The sequence below is a fragment of the Pteropus alecto genome, unplaced genomic scaffold, assembly GCF_000325575.1.
Source record: "Pteropus alecto unplaced genomic scaffold, ASM32557v1 scaffold75, whole genome shotgun sequence".
NCBI lineage: Eukaryota > Metazoa > Chordata > Mammalia > Chiroptera > Pteropodidae > Pteropus > Pteropus alecto.
This window is the reverse complement of record NW_006440638.1, coordinates 31,990,122-32,008,990: the sequence shown is the minus strand read 5'-3', so window position 1 is coordinate 32,008,990 and position 18,869 is coordinate 31,990,122. Positions and strand designations below refer to the sequence as shown.

At 35.4% G+C, this 18,869-nt stretch overlaps 1 protein-coding gene across 6 annotated transcripts in view; it reads left to right on the top strand.

The window, feature by feature from the left end:
- TMCC1 (transmembrane and coiled-coil domain family 1) overlaps positions 1 to 18,869 on the top strand; it is a 175,121-nt gene that overhangs the window by 126,295 nt on the left and 29,957 nt on the right. Inside the window, exon 1 of one of the 6 annotated variants that reach the window (XM_025050671.1) lies at positions 10,179 to 10,250. The exons of 4 other annotated variants lie outside the window; for them this stretch is intronic. Coding sequence is in view for 1 of the 2 variants with exons in the window: in XM_025050669.1 (XP_024906437.1) it covers positions 11,998 to 12,048 (51 nt within the window). In the remaining variant the exon portion in view is untranslated. Of the gene's footprint in view, positions 1 to 10,178; positions 10,251 to 11,982; positions 12,049 to 18,869 lie in introns of those variants that run through there. One more of the 6 variants, XM_025050669.1, reaches the window with a different exon arrangement.

Sequence of the window (18,869 nt, the reverse complement as noted above, 5' to 3'; positions counted from 1 at the left end):
TATTCATAACCAAGTGAATGAATGAATGAATGAGAAGAGTACTAACTCAGATAAGTATCAGCCTGGAACAAGGTCTCTGATGATTTGTTGCAAAATACCTTCTCTTCTGTTCAATCTCTTCGTTAATTCCTTGGCTAAAGACATTGCCATGCTTTTTCAGAGTTGAAGATGTCAAGCAGCTAGAAAAAAAAAAATTAATTTTTGATCCATACAATTGAAAAGCAGAAGTCATCACATTGTGTTTCAGCAGTACCACATTTATGTTATTTATGGAAATGGCAACTATTATTTTATTTTTCAATTACAGTTGACAGTCAATATTGTATTAGTTTGAAGTGTGCAGCATAGTGGTTAGACATTTATATAAGTTACAAAATGATCCCCCCAATATGTCTAGTACCCCCCGGCACCATACATAGTTAGTATTGACTATATTCCCTATGCTATATTTTATATCCCCATGACTGTTTTTTAACTGCCAATTTGTACTACTTAATCCCTTTATCTTTTTCACCCAGCCCCCATTCATCTCCCTTCAGCAACCATTAGTTTATTCGCTGTATCTTTGAATCCGTTTGTTTTGTTTGTTCATTTATTTTGTTTTTTAGATTCCACATGAGTGAAATCATATGGTATTTATCTTTCTCTGTTTGACTTGTTTTCACTTAGCATAATACCCTCTCGGTCCTTTCATGTTGTTGCAAATGGTAAGATTTCATTGTTTTTTATGGCTAAGTAATATTCCATGGTGTCTATGTTGTCTATTGATGAATACTTAGGTTGCTTCCATATCTTGGCTGTTGTAAATAATGCTGCAATGAATGTAGACATACATATATCTTTTTGAATTAGTGTTTTTAGATTTCTTTGGATAAATACCAGAAGTGAAATTTATAGGTCATAAAGTAGTTCTATTTTGAATTTTTTGAGGAACTTCCATACTGTTTTCCATAGTGGCTGCACCAATTTACAATCCCAACAGTGCATGAGGGTTCCCTTTTCTCTACATCCTCACCAACATTTGTCGTTTGTTGATTTATTGATGATGGCCATTCTGATAGGTGTGAGATAATATCTCATGGTGGTTTTAATTTGCATTTCTCTGATGATTAGTGACATCAAGCATCTTTTCATATGTCTTTTGGCCCATCTGTATGTCCTCTTTGGAGAAATGTCTATTCAGGTCATCTGCCCATTTTTTAATTGGATTATTTGGATTGGCTGGAGGGAGGGGGATATTAAGTTGTATGAGTTCCTTATATATTTTGGATATTAACTCCTTATCTGATAGAGTATATCGTTGGTGAATATATTCTCCTATTTAGTAGATCGTCTTTTGGTTTTATCGGTTTCCTTTGCTGTGTAAAACTTTCTAGTTTGATGTAGTCACCTTTGTTCATTTCTTCCTATGCAAGGGCGACTATTTTTAACACCATTTTCAGTGAAAGAGAAAGCAAACAGAGGAGCTAAATTTAAATGCTGTTTCATTTGCTAGGTTCTTTAGCAAATCTCTAACTCTTAACAAAGTGATTTAGATAGTACATCAAAAAGAGTCTGCTTATTGGGATCTTAACCTATATTAGACAAAGCTCTTACACTGCAATACATTTTAAAAATTAGGATGTCTTAATCATCTTTTTAATTAAAATTCTAAAAGGAAGCATTATTAATATTATACCAAAAATATTGTTATATAATCATAACATAAAACAGCCTGAGAGAAAACAGAGTTTCTGGTAATTGAAAGGAATAAATGAAATGCCTAATAGTGTCCCCATATCAGTTTTGTTTACAAAGAGACACTGAAAGAACATTTGTTATCAATTGATCGTGGACAAATTTGTCTTATTAAACTTCTACCCTTAATGTGCAAGATAAAGCACTAAGTTATAAGAAATTTTAATTAGGACTTTCCCTTTCCAACTCCCTAGCTTAATGGTCTACAAATTCTGTCATCTCAGTTTTAACTTTAAAATGTTTTTCAAATTAATTTTTATCAAGTCATAAGAACATAAAAATAATTTTGTCAGAATATATTCGTGCAAAGATAAGAAATATTTATTTCCTGATAGGCTGCTGCAGTCAGGAACAAAGGAGAGACAGTTCCATGGTGATTTCTCAATATTGGCTTATAAATAGAGGTCTTCCATATTTATTGCTTCTTAGTTCTATGTGAGATATTTGTCTCCTAATTTAAATTGTGAATATTTTTTTTCCCCTCAAACATTTCTAATTTACTTAATCATAGGGTAGACTATCCTTTAAAGTCTTTTGCAACTTGACTTTGGAATTCTGTGAATTTTTTTTGCTGTAACTCTACTTTTTATGTGGTCATAGAATTTGAGAAACTAACTCAGTCCTTAGAAGATTAATATTAATTCATAAACAGACACTGTCTAGCACAGGTAGCCCTGTAAAACATTGAATACAAAAAAAAAAAAAGGATATTCCAATTCAGAAGACAGCCACAACTAGCTATAGACGTAAATGTATGATTTCATGTTTTTATTTCTTACTGATTTATTCAGTAGACATTTATTGAACCTACTGTCTGCCTGGTCCTGGAGAACCAGAAGTGAATGTAGCGTCCACCATACTCCCCACTTTTTTAAATAATCGTAATGAATTGGTCTCATATCACTTTTAGGGAACCTTATTTTATAAGTCGTTTCACTAGGACCACAGATAGTTGACCTGTGGCCATAGGTCCTTATTTCACTGTTAAGAGTTTAGTAATCTCCTATGTTAATTTACTCATTTAAATACTACGGCAAGTCTGTGTACTCTGATGGAATACTAAAACCTCAGAACAGGGTTTCCTCTGTCTTCTAATTTAGAATAAGTCATTTTATTATGTTATATATATTTTTAAAGTATTTTAAATAGATTGAGCCTAAGGAAATAAGGCCAGTGAACATGATGGCATCTATTACTGGATTTTGACAAGTAAAATCAAGGTAGAAGGCTTACATGTATTTAAAGAATGAATCATGTTTTGTGAAAACTCTTAAATTATAAAATCAAATGTCCAGGAACTTATCAACCCACTCAATCCCCACTCTCTAGTTTTCCACCTCCAACCTCAACTCTGCACGCTCCAGTCTAATTTCTTAGGTACTAAACCTTGATTCATTTTAAGCTCCCTAAAGCACATAAGTCTCATGACTGATGGGTGGCAAAACAAAGACTCAATTCTATCTCCTCTGCAGACTAGCAGCCTTCCAGCCCCATCTTGCTAATGAAATATGGGCTGTTGTCTTAAGCTTAACGATATGAAACAATAGAATACTGTAATATGATGGTATCTAAAGAGAAAGAATAAAGGAATGAGAAACTGGCCATATGTTTGTTTTTATAACAAAGAAGTTTGGAAGGAGTTACATTTCCATAAGAAGCTGGGTAATACCTATAGTATCAGTCTTCACTTTACTTTCTACCCTTTCTTGGTTGTATCTATTTGAAGTCATATAGCTATTCTTAAAGAATATTTGGAACCACTAGGGCTCTATGCAGTTTAGTGGAAAATTAAATAGAGAAGAATAATGAAGCCAGGTTATTTTCAACTGTAATAGCTTTGTATCTGTCTGTTCCCTCCCCCACCCCACCCCTACCCCCAAGCCATCTATGGCTGGTAATACTTTGGAAAGAATAAATTAAGATCAATCCTGTTCTTCTCACATGGACCTGAAATAGCCCATTGAATACCAGTTTTTCTTCATTTTATCAATTTTCATATATTCCGGGATGTGGAAAATTGTGTTTATTTTTTATTCCTTAGAGCACCCAGTGTTGTCTGTTGTTCACTTGGGATTTGGAAGTTATAAATAGATATTAAGTAAGGATTTTCAAGAGATGGCTTATATAGCTCTGACATAGTCACTCTACTGACTAGCATTTTCTAAAACACTATATAACATTACCTATATATTACTTCCAGGTAGTAATTTTCCAGACATAGATTATGCTTGGGCATAGTCTAATGATTTACTTTATATTTTTGAAATTTGAGTGGTTTTTTTTTTAACATCGAAGATGTGACCTCACTTAGAAAATAAAATTTAAATCAACCTGTTCCACCAAAAACTCTTTATATATTATTTCCTCATGAGCCTGCTATTTGGAAAAGTTTGTTTACAAACAGCATGTATTATTTTCTCTTCAAAAAAAAAAAAGTAATTCCGGACTAAGAGTCAGTTATCATTTCTGAACAGTACTAATACAAGTGATACCACCTGGAGTAATTATAATTCCAGACAAAATTAAATATTTGTCACTTTGATCTGGCTATAGAACTTTATTATGGGGGAATGTACAGTTTCCATTAGGCCTTTGGAAATCCTGAAAACAAGTTGACCCTTTTGTGGACCTGCGGTTATAGACCACTATTCTATACTCTATCTAATGATATCAAAAAGACTATTTTATTATGTCATTTCATTTTACAAAATAAATTTTGTATGATTCTGCTTTGTAGGCGGTACTTGGGGTTTACCTGGACCTTCCTTAAGTAAGGGAGTGATATTCTCATCATGGCTTGTATGGTTGTGAAACAGCTCCTTGCAGCAAATTTGAGTCCTTTAGTTGGTATTTGACATTGTGGTATGTGATTCCTTAGAAGTAGGCAAAACCTAAATAAGCAACCTTTACTGCTCATTATACTTCTTCAGGTAAGTGTCTTGGATAGCAGGACAGGTTAAATTTAGCTAGTTTCTAAGGAAGGGTCAGTGCCTATATTCTTCCTTCCTAAAACCTCAATTCTGATATTAGCTTTGGCACTAAAGCAAAAGTCTGTGTTGCTCTCCTTTCTGAATTAATTGGTTCTAAGAAGTAAAAGAAAGTACTTGCCTTATTTAGAAGTTCATATGACCATACTAATCTCAAAAGATTTTAAAACTCTTTCCAATTCCTTGCTTTGTCATTTTTTTTTTGCTTTAACACCCACTGGCTGATTATGGGGTTTTGTTTATGCATAAAGAGAGCTGCTGAAGTCAAACAAAACCTACCTCTTACTGAATCCCAGTGGGAGCTTAATGTAGTTAGAGACTTTTTAGCTGAACTGGTTGCCAGGTAGTGGAGGGCAGGAGAAGAGACTCCTTGAGAATGCCCAGCCAACTGATGTGACACATTTTAACTTTAGTGCCTTCTTTGCAAATCTGTTTTCTGCCTTCTAGGACTATGGATAGAATTGATTTGTTAGAGTTTGTTTTTTGTTTTTCGTTTTTCCTTTACTCAGCTTTACTTTTCCCATCTTTTGCCACTTTAGGAAAAACTTGCCCAGTCAGTTATCAGGCATCAAATCAAGGTTAGTCTGTAGGAACAGAACAAGTTCTGTGGTCTTTGGACGTTTTTCTCCAGTAGTCCTTTATGAATATAATGAAGGGTGAAAGAGAAAGGAGAGCATTAGGCATTTTATCCAAAAAATAAAATAGTATTCGTGAAGTCTGACAGCTAAGATAGGCTTTAATAACATGGGAAAGCCTCTAGAATTAGCCTTGGTCTTTATAAAGAACATCTTTTGTCTGGGATTTGCTTCCAAATAATTGTGGGGCAGAGGAGTGGGGAACACAGGCTATGAGTTAATAATTGAAGCCGAAGACTGCACAAGATTCATTATCTTCTCTGTTTTTCTGTATGTTAGTAAATAGGGATTTTTTTTTTTATGGTAACATTGGTTAATGAAATCCATTAAATTTTAGGTGCACAATTCAACAGTAAGGCACACACACACACACACACACACACACTCACACACACTCTCACACACATTGCATTATGTGTTCACCGCCCACAGTTAGATTTCTTTCTGTCACCATATATATTTGACCCCTTTCACCCCATCTATTTCCCCCCCACCCCCTGTATCCTCTGGTAACCACTAGTCTATTGTCCATGTCCAGAGTCTCTGTTTATCCTGTACATTTGTTGCTTTTGGGTTTATATCCCAAGTGATATCATGTGGTTTTCAACTTTTTCTATCTGGCTTATTTCATTTAGCATGATTATCTCAAAGTTCATCCATGTTGTCGGAAATGGCAGTATTTCATCAGTAAATAGGTTTTTAAAAGACATCTTTCCCCAGGAATTTTGGAAGGATAAAATTATTTTCTTACGAAATTTTCAACATCCCTGATAGTCAACAGTGTTGAACACAATAAGATACTATTATAGGTTTGTATTATCGAGGGGAAAAATATTTTCTTACCAGAGATAATTCTGAGTTTAGTAGGTCATTTTTTGTGTTATTGTCCAGATTATGTTGCATTTATCCAGCAATATGTAGATTTATTTTATAAATTAGATTTATTGAATTTGTCTTCAGTTTTGTTTCTGTCCAAGGACATATTCAATAAACTTTAATCAGTGTTGAGGAGACTCAAAAATACTCAATGAAAAATTATTATTGAACAGTTCCTTAATAAAGTAACACTTAAATGTTTTTATATATATTTTTAAAGGAAACTTTTTGTGGCATCAAATAAACAATCCATGATACATCTCTGGATAGCTCCTTAATTAGGAGCCTATTTTTCCAGTCTGGTGTCTGGTTCCTATCTTGACTTTGCTGCTAAAATGCTGACTTAATCCTCAATCTTTTCTATGTTGTCAAGTTGATCACTCATATTAAGATTATCAATGCCAATTGAGATGCTGTAACTTTGAAACAAGTGTTGATAAACTTTTTGTGTGTGTGTAAATGTCCAGATAATAAATATTTTAGACATTAAGGGCCACATATGCTGTCAGTTACATAGTCTTTTTGTTGTTGTTGTTGTTGTACTTTACAACTCTAACAACATAAAAACAGTTCTTAGTTCTTTTCTAAGAGCCTTTTAAAAATAGGCAGAAGGCTATAGCTGGTGAATTCCAACTACACAATTGCTTTTTAATTAGATAACCTTGAGAAATAAAAGGTAAGCATACAAATGGTAAAGGTTATTTTTAAAGGTAAAATTATGACTCTCCTACAAAATGAACGTGTCGAAGATTTTACTTAATTCACTAATTAACCAGTTATTAGGAACCAGTAAGTTGTTTAAATCTATCCAAATGAGAATTGGACTTAAGGACATTTGTATGTTCTACCAGACAGAATTTATTTACGTCGTATCACCAGCACCATCCAGAAGGTAATTTCCAAATAATCCCAGAGAATCCAATACACCACATTAGGCATTCCCTCGAAAGAACACTTAAAATCTTTTACCATTTTAGTTTTTCACACTTTTTGCAGACAATGTCCATCCTCCTAGTGATCATAAATAATTTCCAAAGATTATTCTTGATTACAAAATGATTGGTCTTATCAGGTTTGACCTGATTGTTTACATAAGTTCAATAAGAGTACTAATTAATCATACAGACATCCTTAAATTTTCTTTTCAAATCCAGAGCCATACAGTTTTAAGCAAGTAATAAGGCTATAAGATTAACTTCTGTGTGAACGTTTTCATAAAGAATTGTAGATTGGACTTTAAGCATCTCTTATTTACTATTCCAAGGTTAGGAAACCACACCTAAGAAACTCTCTCACTAGATTTCACCTGCAGTATTGATAAATTTGGGTGAGTTCATCTTATCTTCAAGTCTCCAACATTTGCTAAAGCTCACCAGGAAGTAAATGACCTTTCTTGCCACTGGTAAGCCAGGGACCCTGTAAATCAGGCGTCAGGTCAGTTTTCATGGGAGGGCTTCTTTACAGGCATTGGCTCCAAAGATAAAGCCAACTGCTGTTCCTTAATGTAATTCTCTTTTGGTTTCTCACCCATCAGAAAATAGATATTTATTGCTCTTCAACAGATGGTCAACAGTAAAAATCAAATTCTCAGTGCTGCAATTAGTGAAGAGTAACTTATCAACTGTGCATAAATCAGAAACAAGAACAAAATAAGCAAGAGAAATATATTTAAGAAAATCAGAAAACCAGCAAAATTGACGTTCTATTGCCACGTGAGGTATACTTTGGGAGCCTAGGCTAATGCAGCCATTGAGGGGCACTTCTCTGGAAACTCAGGTAAATCCATTGGCATCTCTGTGGAACCTCAAAAACTGTTTAAGAATAATTTTTAAGGTAAAATCATGACTCTCGTACAAATATACAGTGAACACTTTTCATGCACAAGGTCTGCTTTAGACCCAGGCAATTCTTCAGGGCTGCCGTCTTCCATATGGTAGCTCATCCAATCAGGGCAGTTTTGATCATGTGGAACTTTGTCTCAACACATGCTTCACTGGTGTCAGCAGAAGGGAAAGGGAATAAAAGCCTCATCACAATGTCTGGTTTGGTTTTCTCTCAGCAGTGAGATTATAAATAATTTTTGTTTTTATAGGTTTGCATATTTTCAAAGTTTTCTACAATGAATATGATCATCTTAAAATAAGACCTATTAAAAATGCTTATAAACAGAAATAAGCAAACATTAGCTAGTGTTGATGTTAGTACAGGATTGGGTTTTTGCCACTGTTTTTGTAGAAATATGTTTACTCTCTTGAAATCTTACAACCTAATTTTTAAGCAAAGATGAAACTTCTATTAAGTCAGAATTTTTTATTAATTTGTTTAGAGAGTTAAGGGCAGAGTTCTGTGCCTCTAGAGATGGAAGAGTATTTTCTGGAGCCATGGTTTCAACTCAGAATTTTCTTCAAATTTATTCAAGGTGCTTTGGATTCCATTCAGAAAGCTTTATCTGATTTAAATGAAAGAATGCTATATGAAGTTGGTGAATGCTATTTGGAAAGATCTCTGACTTCTCAGTACTGTGCTGGCTAGAGCTTCCAGCCCTATACTTAAATAGAACAGAAATTATCACAGCTTTAGGCTCATAGAGAGGACAATATTGCACTGTACCAAACTGTCTTCATTGTCTGATTCATTTCTGCATATTGACATGAAAGAAATGTTACTAGATATTATACATTGTACATGCTACACTGTATTTTCTAATCATTAAAATTCTTCCTTTGTTCATTCCCCAAAACTGCCTTTATAAGTAAGAAACAAAGCTTAAATCTGATAGCTTGTCTGAATCTGATAGCTTGTCTGAAAGTGATATTTTCCAGGCAGGAATAGTATCTTTATGATGTTCTGTTCCTTCATGAAGTATCATGAGTATTTACTAAATAGTATATAATGGTACAGAGACTGAACCTGGGCTTACATTTGTGGTCTTTTAATCCATTGCTTAAACTTCAGAGGGCTTCAGTGCCTTTCGTTCAGAAGCACTTTTTCTCTTTGTCCATAGTGAGTAAGACTTTAGGATCTCATGCTCAATTTTCTTTTTCTTTTTCTTTGTTTCATTTTCATTTAAATGATTTTGTGAACTTAAAGTGAAAAATAAAGGAACATTAGGAAAGCATGGAAATCTGTTCTGGCAATCTTTTAGTTTTTTATCAAACCATGGGTAGATTGTTTTTCTTTGTATTTTTTGAACCAAGCTACTTAAACAGTGTTACTTTATTTAGAATGTTTTTAACCTTCTTTAAGCTATTCTCTAAACCTTACCTGGTTTTAAGTTAGAAGACAAATGTGAATGTTGAATTAATGTCCTGTAGCTTTAAGTTCAACCAGTTTGATGCTTTTGTCTTTTATAAAAGATGCTCACAGCTCGAGAAAAGAGGCAGATACTGTCTGTGATCTCCATTCTCAAACTTCATTTGCATTAGCAGCTCTAGCGAACCACACACACGCGCGCGCGCACACACACACACTCACTCACACTCACACACACAGGCACACACGCACGCATGCTTGTTTGGCAGAAGCTTTCTGTTTATTCAGCACAGAGTCCTCCCAGGCTTCCAGATGTAGAAAGCTCTGAGAGTTGATGCAGGAGGCAGAACCGGAACTGTACGTAGGCTGAGGTGGGCACTGCGGAAGATTGGCTATGCGGGGATGTTGATGTGGTGCGGCTGTACCTGCCTGTTCTGTGAAAGGCCCTTCTCTGAGGCTGTGAAGGTGAGAAGCCCAGGGATGTACTAGAAGCTTCATTTCGACTGGCTCTTTGGTGGGGCAATGCATTCCCAGTGGTAGCTGTCCTCATTTACAGTGTTATTCTCGGAAACCAAGTATGTGCAGCAGTGACAGACTATGCCACAGCTCCTCTGAAGCTGGGACAAATGGAAGGAGGTTATAGCCAAAAGAGGTTGTGATTTTTTTTTTTTTTTCCACGATTCAAGCTTGCTCTGGCAGTACACAAATGAAGGATGAGCTTTGTGGCGAGTACAATCAGCAGACTGCCTGACGGGGGGTTTGGGTAAGATAAATGTGTTGCTTGTGTTTTTTGGTTTTGTTTTTTCTCGTTTTCGTTTGTTTGTTTATTTTACTTTTGTATATCAGCTATATAGAATTGCCTCTTAGCAGTAACTAAAACGTTTTGCAGATTCATGTTTGGTTGAAAAGGATGGCCAAGAGAGCCAGAAAGGAAAACATTATTTCTGGTCATTCAGTTGTGACCTTCAGAAATAATTATCAAGTTTTCTCAGATATTCATGAACAGGCAGAAGCCAAGAATTTACAGGGCAAAGAATTGTGTCTAACAGATAATCTTTTCTTTCTTTGAACAGTCATAGTTACTTCCCTTCTACCCCAACACCCCCTGCCCAGCTTTTTCTTACGGCCTGAAGTGAAGAAGAAAATAAAAGCTTTCTGCTCTGAGTTGTTGCCACTGGAACAGTAATAGGCTGAGAACACAAGTATGGAGGTGGAGGAGGGCAGGATGGAGGAGTCTGCTATTTTCATAGCCGTGCGTTGGTGGATGTTCGTCTTGGATTCATTATTGCTATTCATTAGTGGTTATTAGTGCTTATCTCTTTGCCTGTACTGTACTTTAATCCCTTTTATGTTCTGTTTTGTACATTTTCGTTTGCCAGAGACAGTTCTATCATTATGAAGCCCTTTTCTGTTATTATTAATACACATTAGCTTTTATTAGGGTAAAGATAGTTATAGAAAGTAGCCCTGAAATATTTATGGACCCGAAGAAAGATAAAGACATTTTCTCTTTAAAATCTAGGTTTTGCTTTCAGCACATTTTGGAGTCTTGAGTTTGGAATCTTTAATAAGCATTTTATTACAAGTTAAAGAAATGGTTCATATTAGATCAATAAAATCTTACTGGAATCACCTTACTCTGATCGTCTTTAAATTGGATCCTCTTTCTTATGTTTTTCTAAGCATGAAAGTTTACTTTTCATCATCTTAACTTAGGCAAGTCTTGTTGGAAGGTATGGTAATTGCTTATTAGTCTAAGATCTTTTCTTGCGCCCCTCTTCTCACCAGTGGAGAGCTAAGTTTCCTAGCTGCTTAGATTGGTCACAGAAGAGATCCATTGACACCTGATTTTTTGCTGACTCATTGGTTATGTAAGCCTTGTAAATACAGCTATCCATATACTCCATTATGGACCCCTCCCTGATTACTGACCTTTCCCTCTCTCAGCATCCTTCTGCTCCTTAAGCTTTTTTAGTAACACAGTCTCAACCTTTACCAAGTGAATTCTCAGAAGCAGTGAACAGATGAATCCTTTTTTTAAAATCTTTTTTTGAATTGTTGTGTTAACTGTGTATTTTCATCTTGATGATGATAAAATTCCAAATTCTGTATTCTCTTGACTCACGTAACCTACAGTAATAATACTTTTATTCATTCATAACCTGGTTAAAGTAACAACTTTCTTTTCTGTGTTTGAGAGCTCAGTTCAATTGCCCCTGTTCAAACTATTTTTCTATCTCCTCCCAATCTAAAGGAGGTTTCCCTCCCTTACTTTATTCCTTTAATCACAATATTTTATTTTTCTTAGTGGTACTTTTCACAATTTATATTATTTTATTACTGGTTTTTCTGTCTCAACCAATTTTCCCCACTCAGCCTTAAGCCTCATGAAAGCAGAGACTTTGGTTTATTCATCATTATATGCCTGAGTACCTACATTAAATGTCCTGAGTACCTTCTAGGATATTTTGTTTCTGAGAGTTGAAGAAAGGACAAGTATACATTATTGCATGTGCAAAGGCCCTGTGGTGAGAAGAAACAAGCAGCACAGACTGAAAAAGGTCAGTGTGACTAGACATCTTACATACTCTAAGATGAGGCTAAAGATTTAGGTCCAGAGCCAAATCACATAGGATTGACTTTATAGACCATGTTCAGTTTTTTGTTCATAATATTTTAAAAGTTGTGGAAAGCTACTAAAAGAATTTAAGCATAGGTGATTTAGAACTTCTTTAAAAAAAAAAAATCCCTAGCTTAACTGCAAGCCTAAGTGAATGCAGATATATTGTTCATAGTGAATGATTCAGGAGAGAGCTGACAATTTTGTCCTAAGGTGGTGGCAGTAGAGATATCGAGATAGATGGAAAGTATTATAATTTGATGGGAATTTGCCAAGTAAAATAGGACTTAAAAGTCCATCTACCTTGCAAGCTCGTCTCCCACCAAAGTTCTCTCCTATGCCATACTTTTATAGCCTCATGAACCATTCAGTTATCTTGAAGAAATTATTAAATTTCCTCTTCTGGGCTTTTTGCTCTCATATTAGACTGTCAACTTGAAATGCCTTTTCTTCTCTTTTTATCAAAAACTTCTTTCAAAGCTCATTTCATTTTTCACCATCTCCAAGGAGCCTTCTCTGTTTCCTTTTCCTTCTTCTGAATACATGGCTCCTTCCTGTATTCAAGGAGTACTTTGCTACTATATCATTTACTTAATTGGAACCGTAATGCAGTTGATTATTTCCATGTCTCACCAGCTAGGTCATGTGTTACTTGATAGTAGGGATTCTACCTTTCTTTATTCAATGCTTTATATAAAGAAAACAGAGGATAATTGCAAAATGAATTAAAGCTTTGGTCTTTTCTACAACCTGCTTCCTTAATATCATAGCACCCTGATGTCCTTCCCACTTCCGCTCCTGATTTTCTCTAGACTCATCTACATTTTTACCTTACCGATACCTAGATACATGGTAGAAATGTTCTTCCTTTCATATGCAAAGTCCATGAACTAGTCATTTTCATCATCTACCTTTATTTGTAATTTATCAGGAAAACTGAAATCTTGCTATTGCTTATCATATATAAAAGAATTGGCCAAGATAGTATCCATAGCTGGTCTTGTTCTCTGTTTCATCTTCTCCCATTCTCTAAAATAATTCCAGAATCCATGAGGTTGCTATTGGCATTTAAGACTGGATAATTGTTAAGACTGGATTAGACTGTGCTTTGCAGGAGGAATGCCTCATGTTATTTCCTAGTGTTCCCTGATAGAATAGTACTGCCCCTGGTGGAGCCTCTTCTTACCCCCAACAGAGTATAGAAATACAGAAACAAGTTGTAGAGGTTAGTTCTTTTTCATTTAAGTAACTTTTTCACAGAGACTTAAGCATTCACTTTGCCTTTTCAGAAGTCTTTGAATAGTTGGATTTCCTTATTATCTTAGCTAACATTGCTATGCATTGATTCCCATTCTTTTGGAGCCTGAATTTCAGTGATTTCTTACCTCTTTTATGAGCTATAGATACTTCCACTTAAAAACCTGAGAAACAAGCAAACAAAAAACCTGAGAAGCAATTGGGCTATCATCTGAAATCTATACCAGTCATATATTTATGCTCCTTATTAGATGTGCTTAATTTAGTCCTTTTTTTAGTCACAAGTTGTCCCGTTGTAACTTGGAGGTATAAACTAGATTATATTCTTTACATTCTGTTTGAGAAAGTTGGTAAATATATTTTACTTTGTCATTATAGATCGTGAATGAGAAAAATATAAGCAAATCTAAACATATTGCAAAAGAATGACCGTAGTTCTGACATTACCTGGCTACCTGAAACTAAATAAAAATTATTTTAAGAGAAATTTAAACAGGAGACAGATCATATGTACTCTTGATAAACTTTTCTCAATAGATCAATTTTCAGTTTGTTTAAAAAATATATGAAATCTTTGACAAGTGAAATACTAGGCTATTATCTTCGAATCTGTAATTTTGAGACTATAACTGCTTTTTTGTATAATAGAATAAGGTAGATACATCTATAAAGTTGGTGTAAGTGCCTGCTATAATACCTGAAGAGTCATCAGTTTTTAAAGATCCTGGAAATGTTAAATTACTTTTTGCCATTATATAAGCTGCTTTTTGGACAGTTCCACACTATTTCCTGTAGTACTCTACGCACTTTTGCTCACTCATGCTCAAGTGCTTGCTCACTCTCGCGCCGCCCCCTCACCCCCCACCCCCACCGCCCCATAGAGACAGATAACACGCACTTTTTTAAAAATAAACTTTAGGAAGAAAAATATAATTATGACTATGGGATTCCCATTCAGAGTCTAACTTTGTATAAATCATTAGTGCCTCCTTTTACTGTTGCTCCAAGTGGTAGTTATCATGGCTGTTTTGAGAAGCATTGTAGTGGAGTAGTTAAGAGCTGGGACTCTGAAGCCAGATCCTACTGGTTTAAATCCTGGCCCTGCTGCTTACTGGTTGCATGACCTTGGGCAAGTTCCTTCACTTCTGACTCAATTTCCTCAGCTGTAAAATGGGGATTATAATAGTATATATTTCTTAAGGTTGTTTTGAGGATTAACTAAAAAATATAAGCAAAGCATTTACAGCAGTACGAGATTAAATTAAATTAAGAGATTTGCAAATAGCCAGTATTCAAAATATTCTTTGAATAGGTAAGTTAGTAGGAAATACTTTCATTCATTCAACAAATATTTAAGCAGCTATTAAGTGCTATGCACAGTTTTAAGTGTTAGAGAAACAAAAGTAGACAAAACACAAAGATCAGTACCTTCATGGACCTTGCATTCTAGTTTTTGGTGATAGATATAAGAATATATGTCAGAAGGTAAAAAGTTCTCTGTAGAAAAATAAAGCCGGGAAGAAGAATAGGGAATTCATAATGGAAGTGGAGGTTGCAATTTTAAATAGGGTGTCAGAGAAGTCCCGGTTACTAAGGTGACATTGGAACAAAGACTTAGAGGAGACAACGGAGTAAGCTGTGGTGTCTGTGAAAAAGCATTCCAGGCAGAAAGAACACTAGGTGAAAAAGCTCTGAAATGGGGCATGCCTGGCACATTTGAGAAACAACAAGGAGGCCATTGTAGCTGATGGCAGTGGAGTAAAGGGATGAGTACTAGGAGATATATAGTCAGAGAGGTAATGATAGTGCGCAGGCACCAGATCATGGTCATTTAGGCCATTGCGAGGACTTTGGCTTTTGCTCTGATGAAGATAGGAAGCCACTGGAAAGTTTTGGGTATAAAGACTGTTGTGATCTGACTTATATTTTAAAAGGACCACTCTAACTGCTCTGCAGATAATTGTTTATAAAAATATTATTGCAGCAATAGGAGACTATTGCAGTAGTTCAGACGAGATCTGATAGTGGATTAAACCAGGGTGGCAGCCATGGAAATTCAGTAAGAAATGGTCAGGTTCCACTTCTCTTTAGCAAGTAGAGCCCAAAACATTTGCTGGGGCAGTGTAATGGACATAGAGAGTAACACCACAGACTCTGTAGCCAGACTGTGTGGGTTAAACCTTTGTCTTTGCTACTTCTTTGCTTTGTGATCTTGGACAATTTAAATTCTTTATACATTCCATTTTTTAGCTACAAAATAGAGGTGATAATAATGCTCATCTTGTAGTGTCATTGTAAGAATTAAACAATTTAGTGAACATACAAAGAATTTAGAACAGTGCCTGGCATATAGAAAGTACTATACTATATCTATTAGCTGCTATGAATTACTAATGTTGTTAACTGGATACAGTATGTGAGAGAAAGGAGTCAAAGATGACTTTGTATCTGAGCCCGAGGGTCAATGAAAATAGCTATTAGCAGAAATGGGAAGGAGGTACAGGCTTGAGGGACATCAGAAAATCAGTTTTGTACATAGTAAATTTGAAATGACTGTTAGACATCCGTGTAGAGATATTGAGTAGGTAGTCAGATATGTGAGTTTAGAATTAAGGGAAATATGGGCTAGAGGTTTACATTTGGAAGTCGTTAGCAAAGAAATAATACTTAAGACCATTTTAAGAGAAAAGATTAATTAGGCCCTAAAATGGGATTGGAACTGTATAGTTTGGACAGCCTTTTCTTAGAGCCTCTGCTCTTCATAAACTATCTAACAAGCCTAACAGTAGTTCAGAGAGACCCAGATTATCAAAGACCCATGGAGTTTTACAAATTCTTTCATTGCTTTAGAATTTGGTTTTATCAAAATTGCTTGAAATAAATAGAATTAAGGTGAGTCTTAAAAATCTTTTGTCTTAATGAGACGTGTGGTAAAAGTATTTGTAAGGAATTAACTTGTAAAGGGGAACTCATTTGTGGCAGTTTTACAAATTGGCTTATCTGCACATGAATTTTATATGTATTTTTAAATCCTCGGCAGTGAACACGTAGTTCTGTGTCACTTTCTCGTTTTACTGGTTAACGCATGCTCAGAAAATAGAAACTCATTTTAGCATTAGCAGATTTGTGTGCTTCAGACTATCATTCTTCATTCTGAAGTCATGTAAGAATGATTTTTAAGTAATATATAGAGCCCAGGTAGATTACTTTTTTTTTTTTTTTTAACAAATTAGAATTAGAAGGAAACTTGGATCATCTGTTCCAACTGTCAGTCAGTATGTCCTTAACATGCAGGTATGAAGTCTCTGCTTGGATACTTCCAGTGAAATATGGAAGTATCTCATTATTTTAAGTATATGTCACTTATTTTTTCTTTTAAATGTATTTAGGAGAGCTTTTCCTCTTAAAATCTGTTATTTGTAAAATAAATTTTCTTAATTGGATGACCCCTTAGGTTCCTTCCTAGCTCAAAGAATCTTTCCTTATAAAAATAATGCTTAATCATAACTAAGCAGCATGTTATTGTCTGCTTACATCATCACTACTAGGATTGGAGGCTCCTTAAGAGGTATTTTTTTTCGTACCTCCAGGCCCTGTATGTAGGAGGTATTGTGCATAATTTTGTTAAAAGAAGACTAAATCATCTGGCCAGGCTCACATGGATCCATTAAGGCCCAGCAAGTACATCAAGCAGTGGTAATCTTCTATGATGTCTTTCACATAAGCTCAGAAATCAGTCCTCCTATGACAAAGCAATTCTGAGCAGCGACTCCAGATCCCATGATGGATATTTTGTAGTTGGGTTGGTGTAGGGTGGACCAGATAGGATGTTAATAATCTAACAGTAATTTTTACTCAGCGGCCTTAGAGGGATGAGAATCACCTATTGGAAGCTATTACAAAAATTCTGATGTGTGTTCTATTCATAGTAACATAGGCTCAGTCACTCCATGGCATATCAGATCCAGAAGGATCATGTTAAGGAGATGCTGGTGAGCATTTATATTAAACAGACATTCACTGGGTATCTTTGTACAGGGATAGTGCCAGCCTCTTGGGGTACAAAGATGAATGTGACATGATCCCCACCCTCAGGAACTGTAAGTGGAGACAAGACACCCACACAAGCATTTCAACATAATATGATAAGGACAGTGATAGAAATGTACGTATAGATATATGGGCATATAAAGAAAGAGCCATTAATCCAGCTGGGAAAGGGAGGTCATCAGGAAAGACTTCCTGGAGGTGGTCACTTTTGAACTGGATATTCAAGGATGTATAGTAGTTAGCCTGAAAGGGAAGGAGAACATGCGCTGGCTGGACTGGCTAAGGGACCTGTATGGGTAAAAGCTTAGAGGTGTGAAACATGCCATGTCAGAAGAACCAAATTACGATTGTGACCCTTAACGTACATGGATTTAAATTTAAGGTTTCCTAAGTGATCCACGATAGAAATTTTTTGTTTGTCTTGTTTTTGTCTTTTACTGAGTTATATTTAGGATCTTTAGCTGTGAAGCTGGGGAGCAAATCCCACCAGAATTCACATTTCATTCAGCAAGCATGTTCTCTATTCATTGTTACACATGCAGTATCACCCATGAAATGCTTTTAAAATTTTGTGCTTTACAAAGAAGCATCTGGCAAGTGCTGGTGGTAAGAAAGAGAGCAAGACCTTAGTGGTTCTTAGTAGAAAAAGGAAGTTTGAGACAAACTAGACTAGTGCCAAATTCACAAGTGACCAGGATTATGTCATGAGTATTATTTGTATATCAATGATATTTTAAACTTTTTAAAATTAAGCAATAAAACATTGTTTTGTTTTCCTAAGCAAAATTTTTCCAGAATACCCATATGAAATAGATGAAAATGAGATAATCAGGGTTCTAGGAGCCTTGCTCACTTGGCTTCACTATTCCCCTTTTTGGTGGTCCAGACACATCTCCATAGAACCTAGGATTGTTCTATGTACTGAAATTCTGTGTAAAAATGTGAAAATGTGATTCCTGGGACTTACTCCACTCTGTACAAGAATTATTTTTCAAGTGAAAAAAAAAATGAGTGACAACTGAGTAGGCCTGTTTTTGAGACTGAGCTGAACCTTGATTTTAGCTCCAAAGTGAAAAAATGGAATGCCTAGAGAAAAAAATTGCTGGTTATGGGCTTAGTCCATTTTTATTTTCTACTATCCCCACTTGAGATCTCTGCATTTCACAGCACAGCAAAGTAAATGTCAGTCAGAATTCCACATGAATTGCTCAGTAAAATACTGTGAGAAGGGAAGAGTGTGTCATTTCTACAGTCAGACAGATATAAGGTGAAAAATTCTGTCATGATTAAGATACTTTCTGCATAAAATGCTAATAGACTATGGGGTTTCTTTTCTTTTTATTAGGGATGAGGTGTGGGTGAGTTGGCAAAGGCAAACCTTGAGATGATAACAGGAAATTTAAACCCAGAGCAGTATAATTCCTATGGCAGGACTCTTTCTTGTTTTACTTCCTC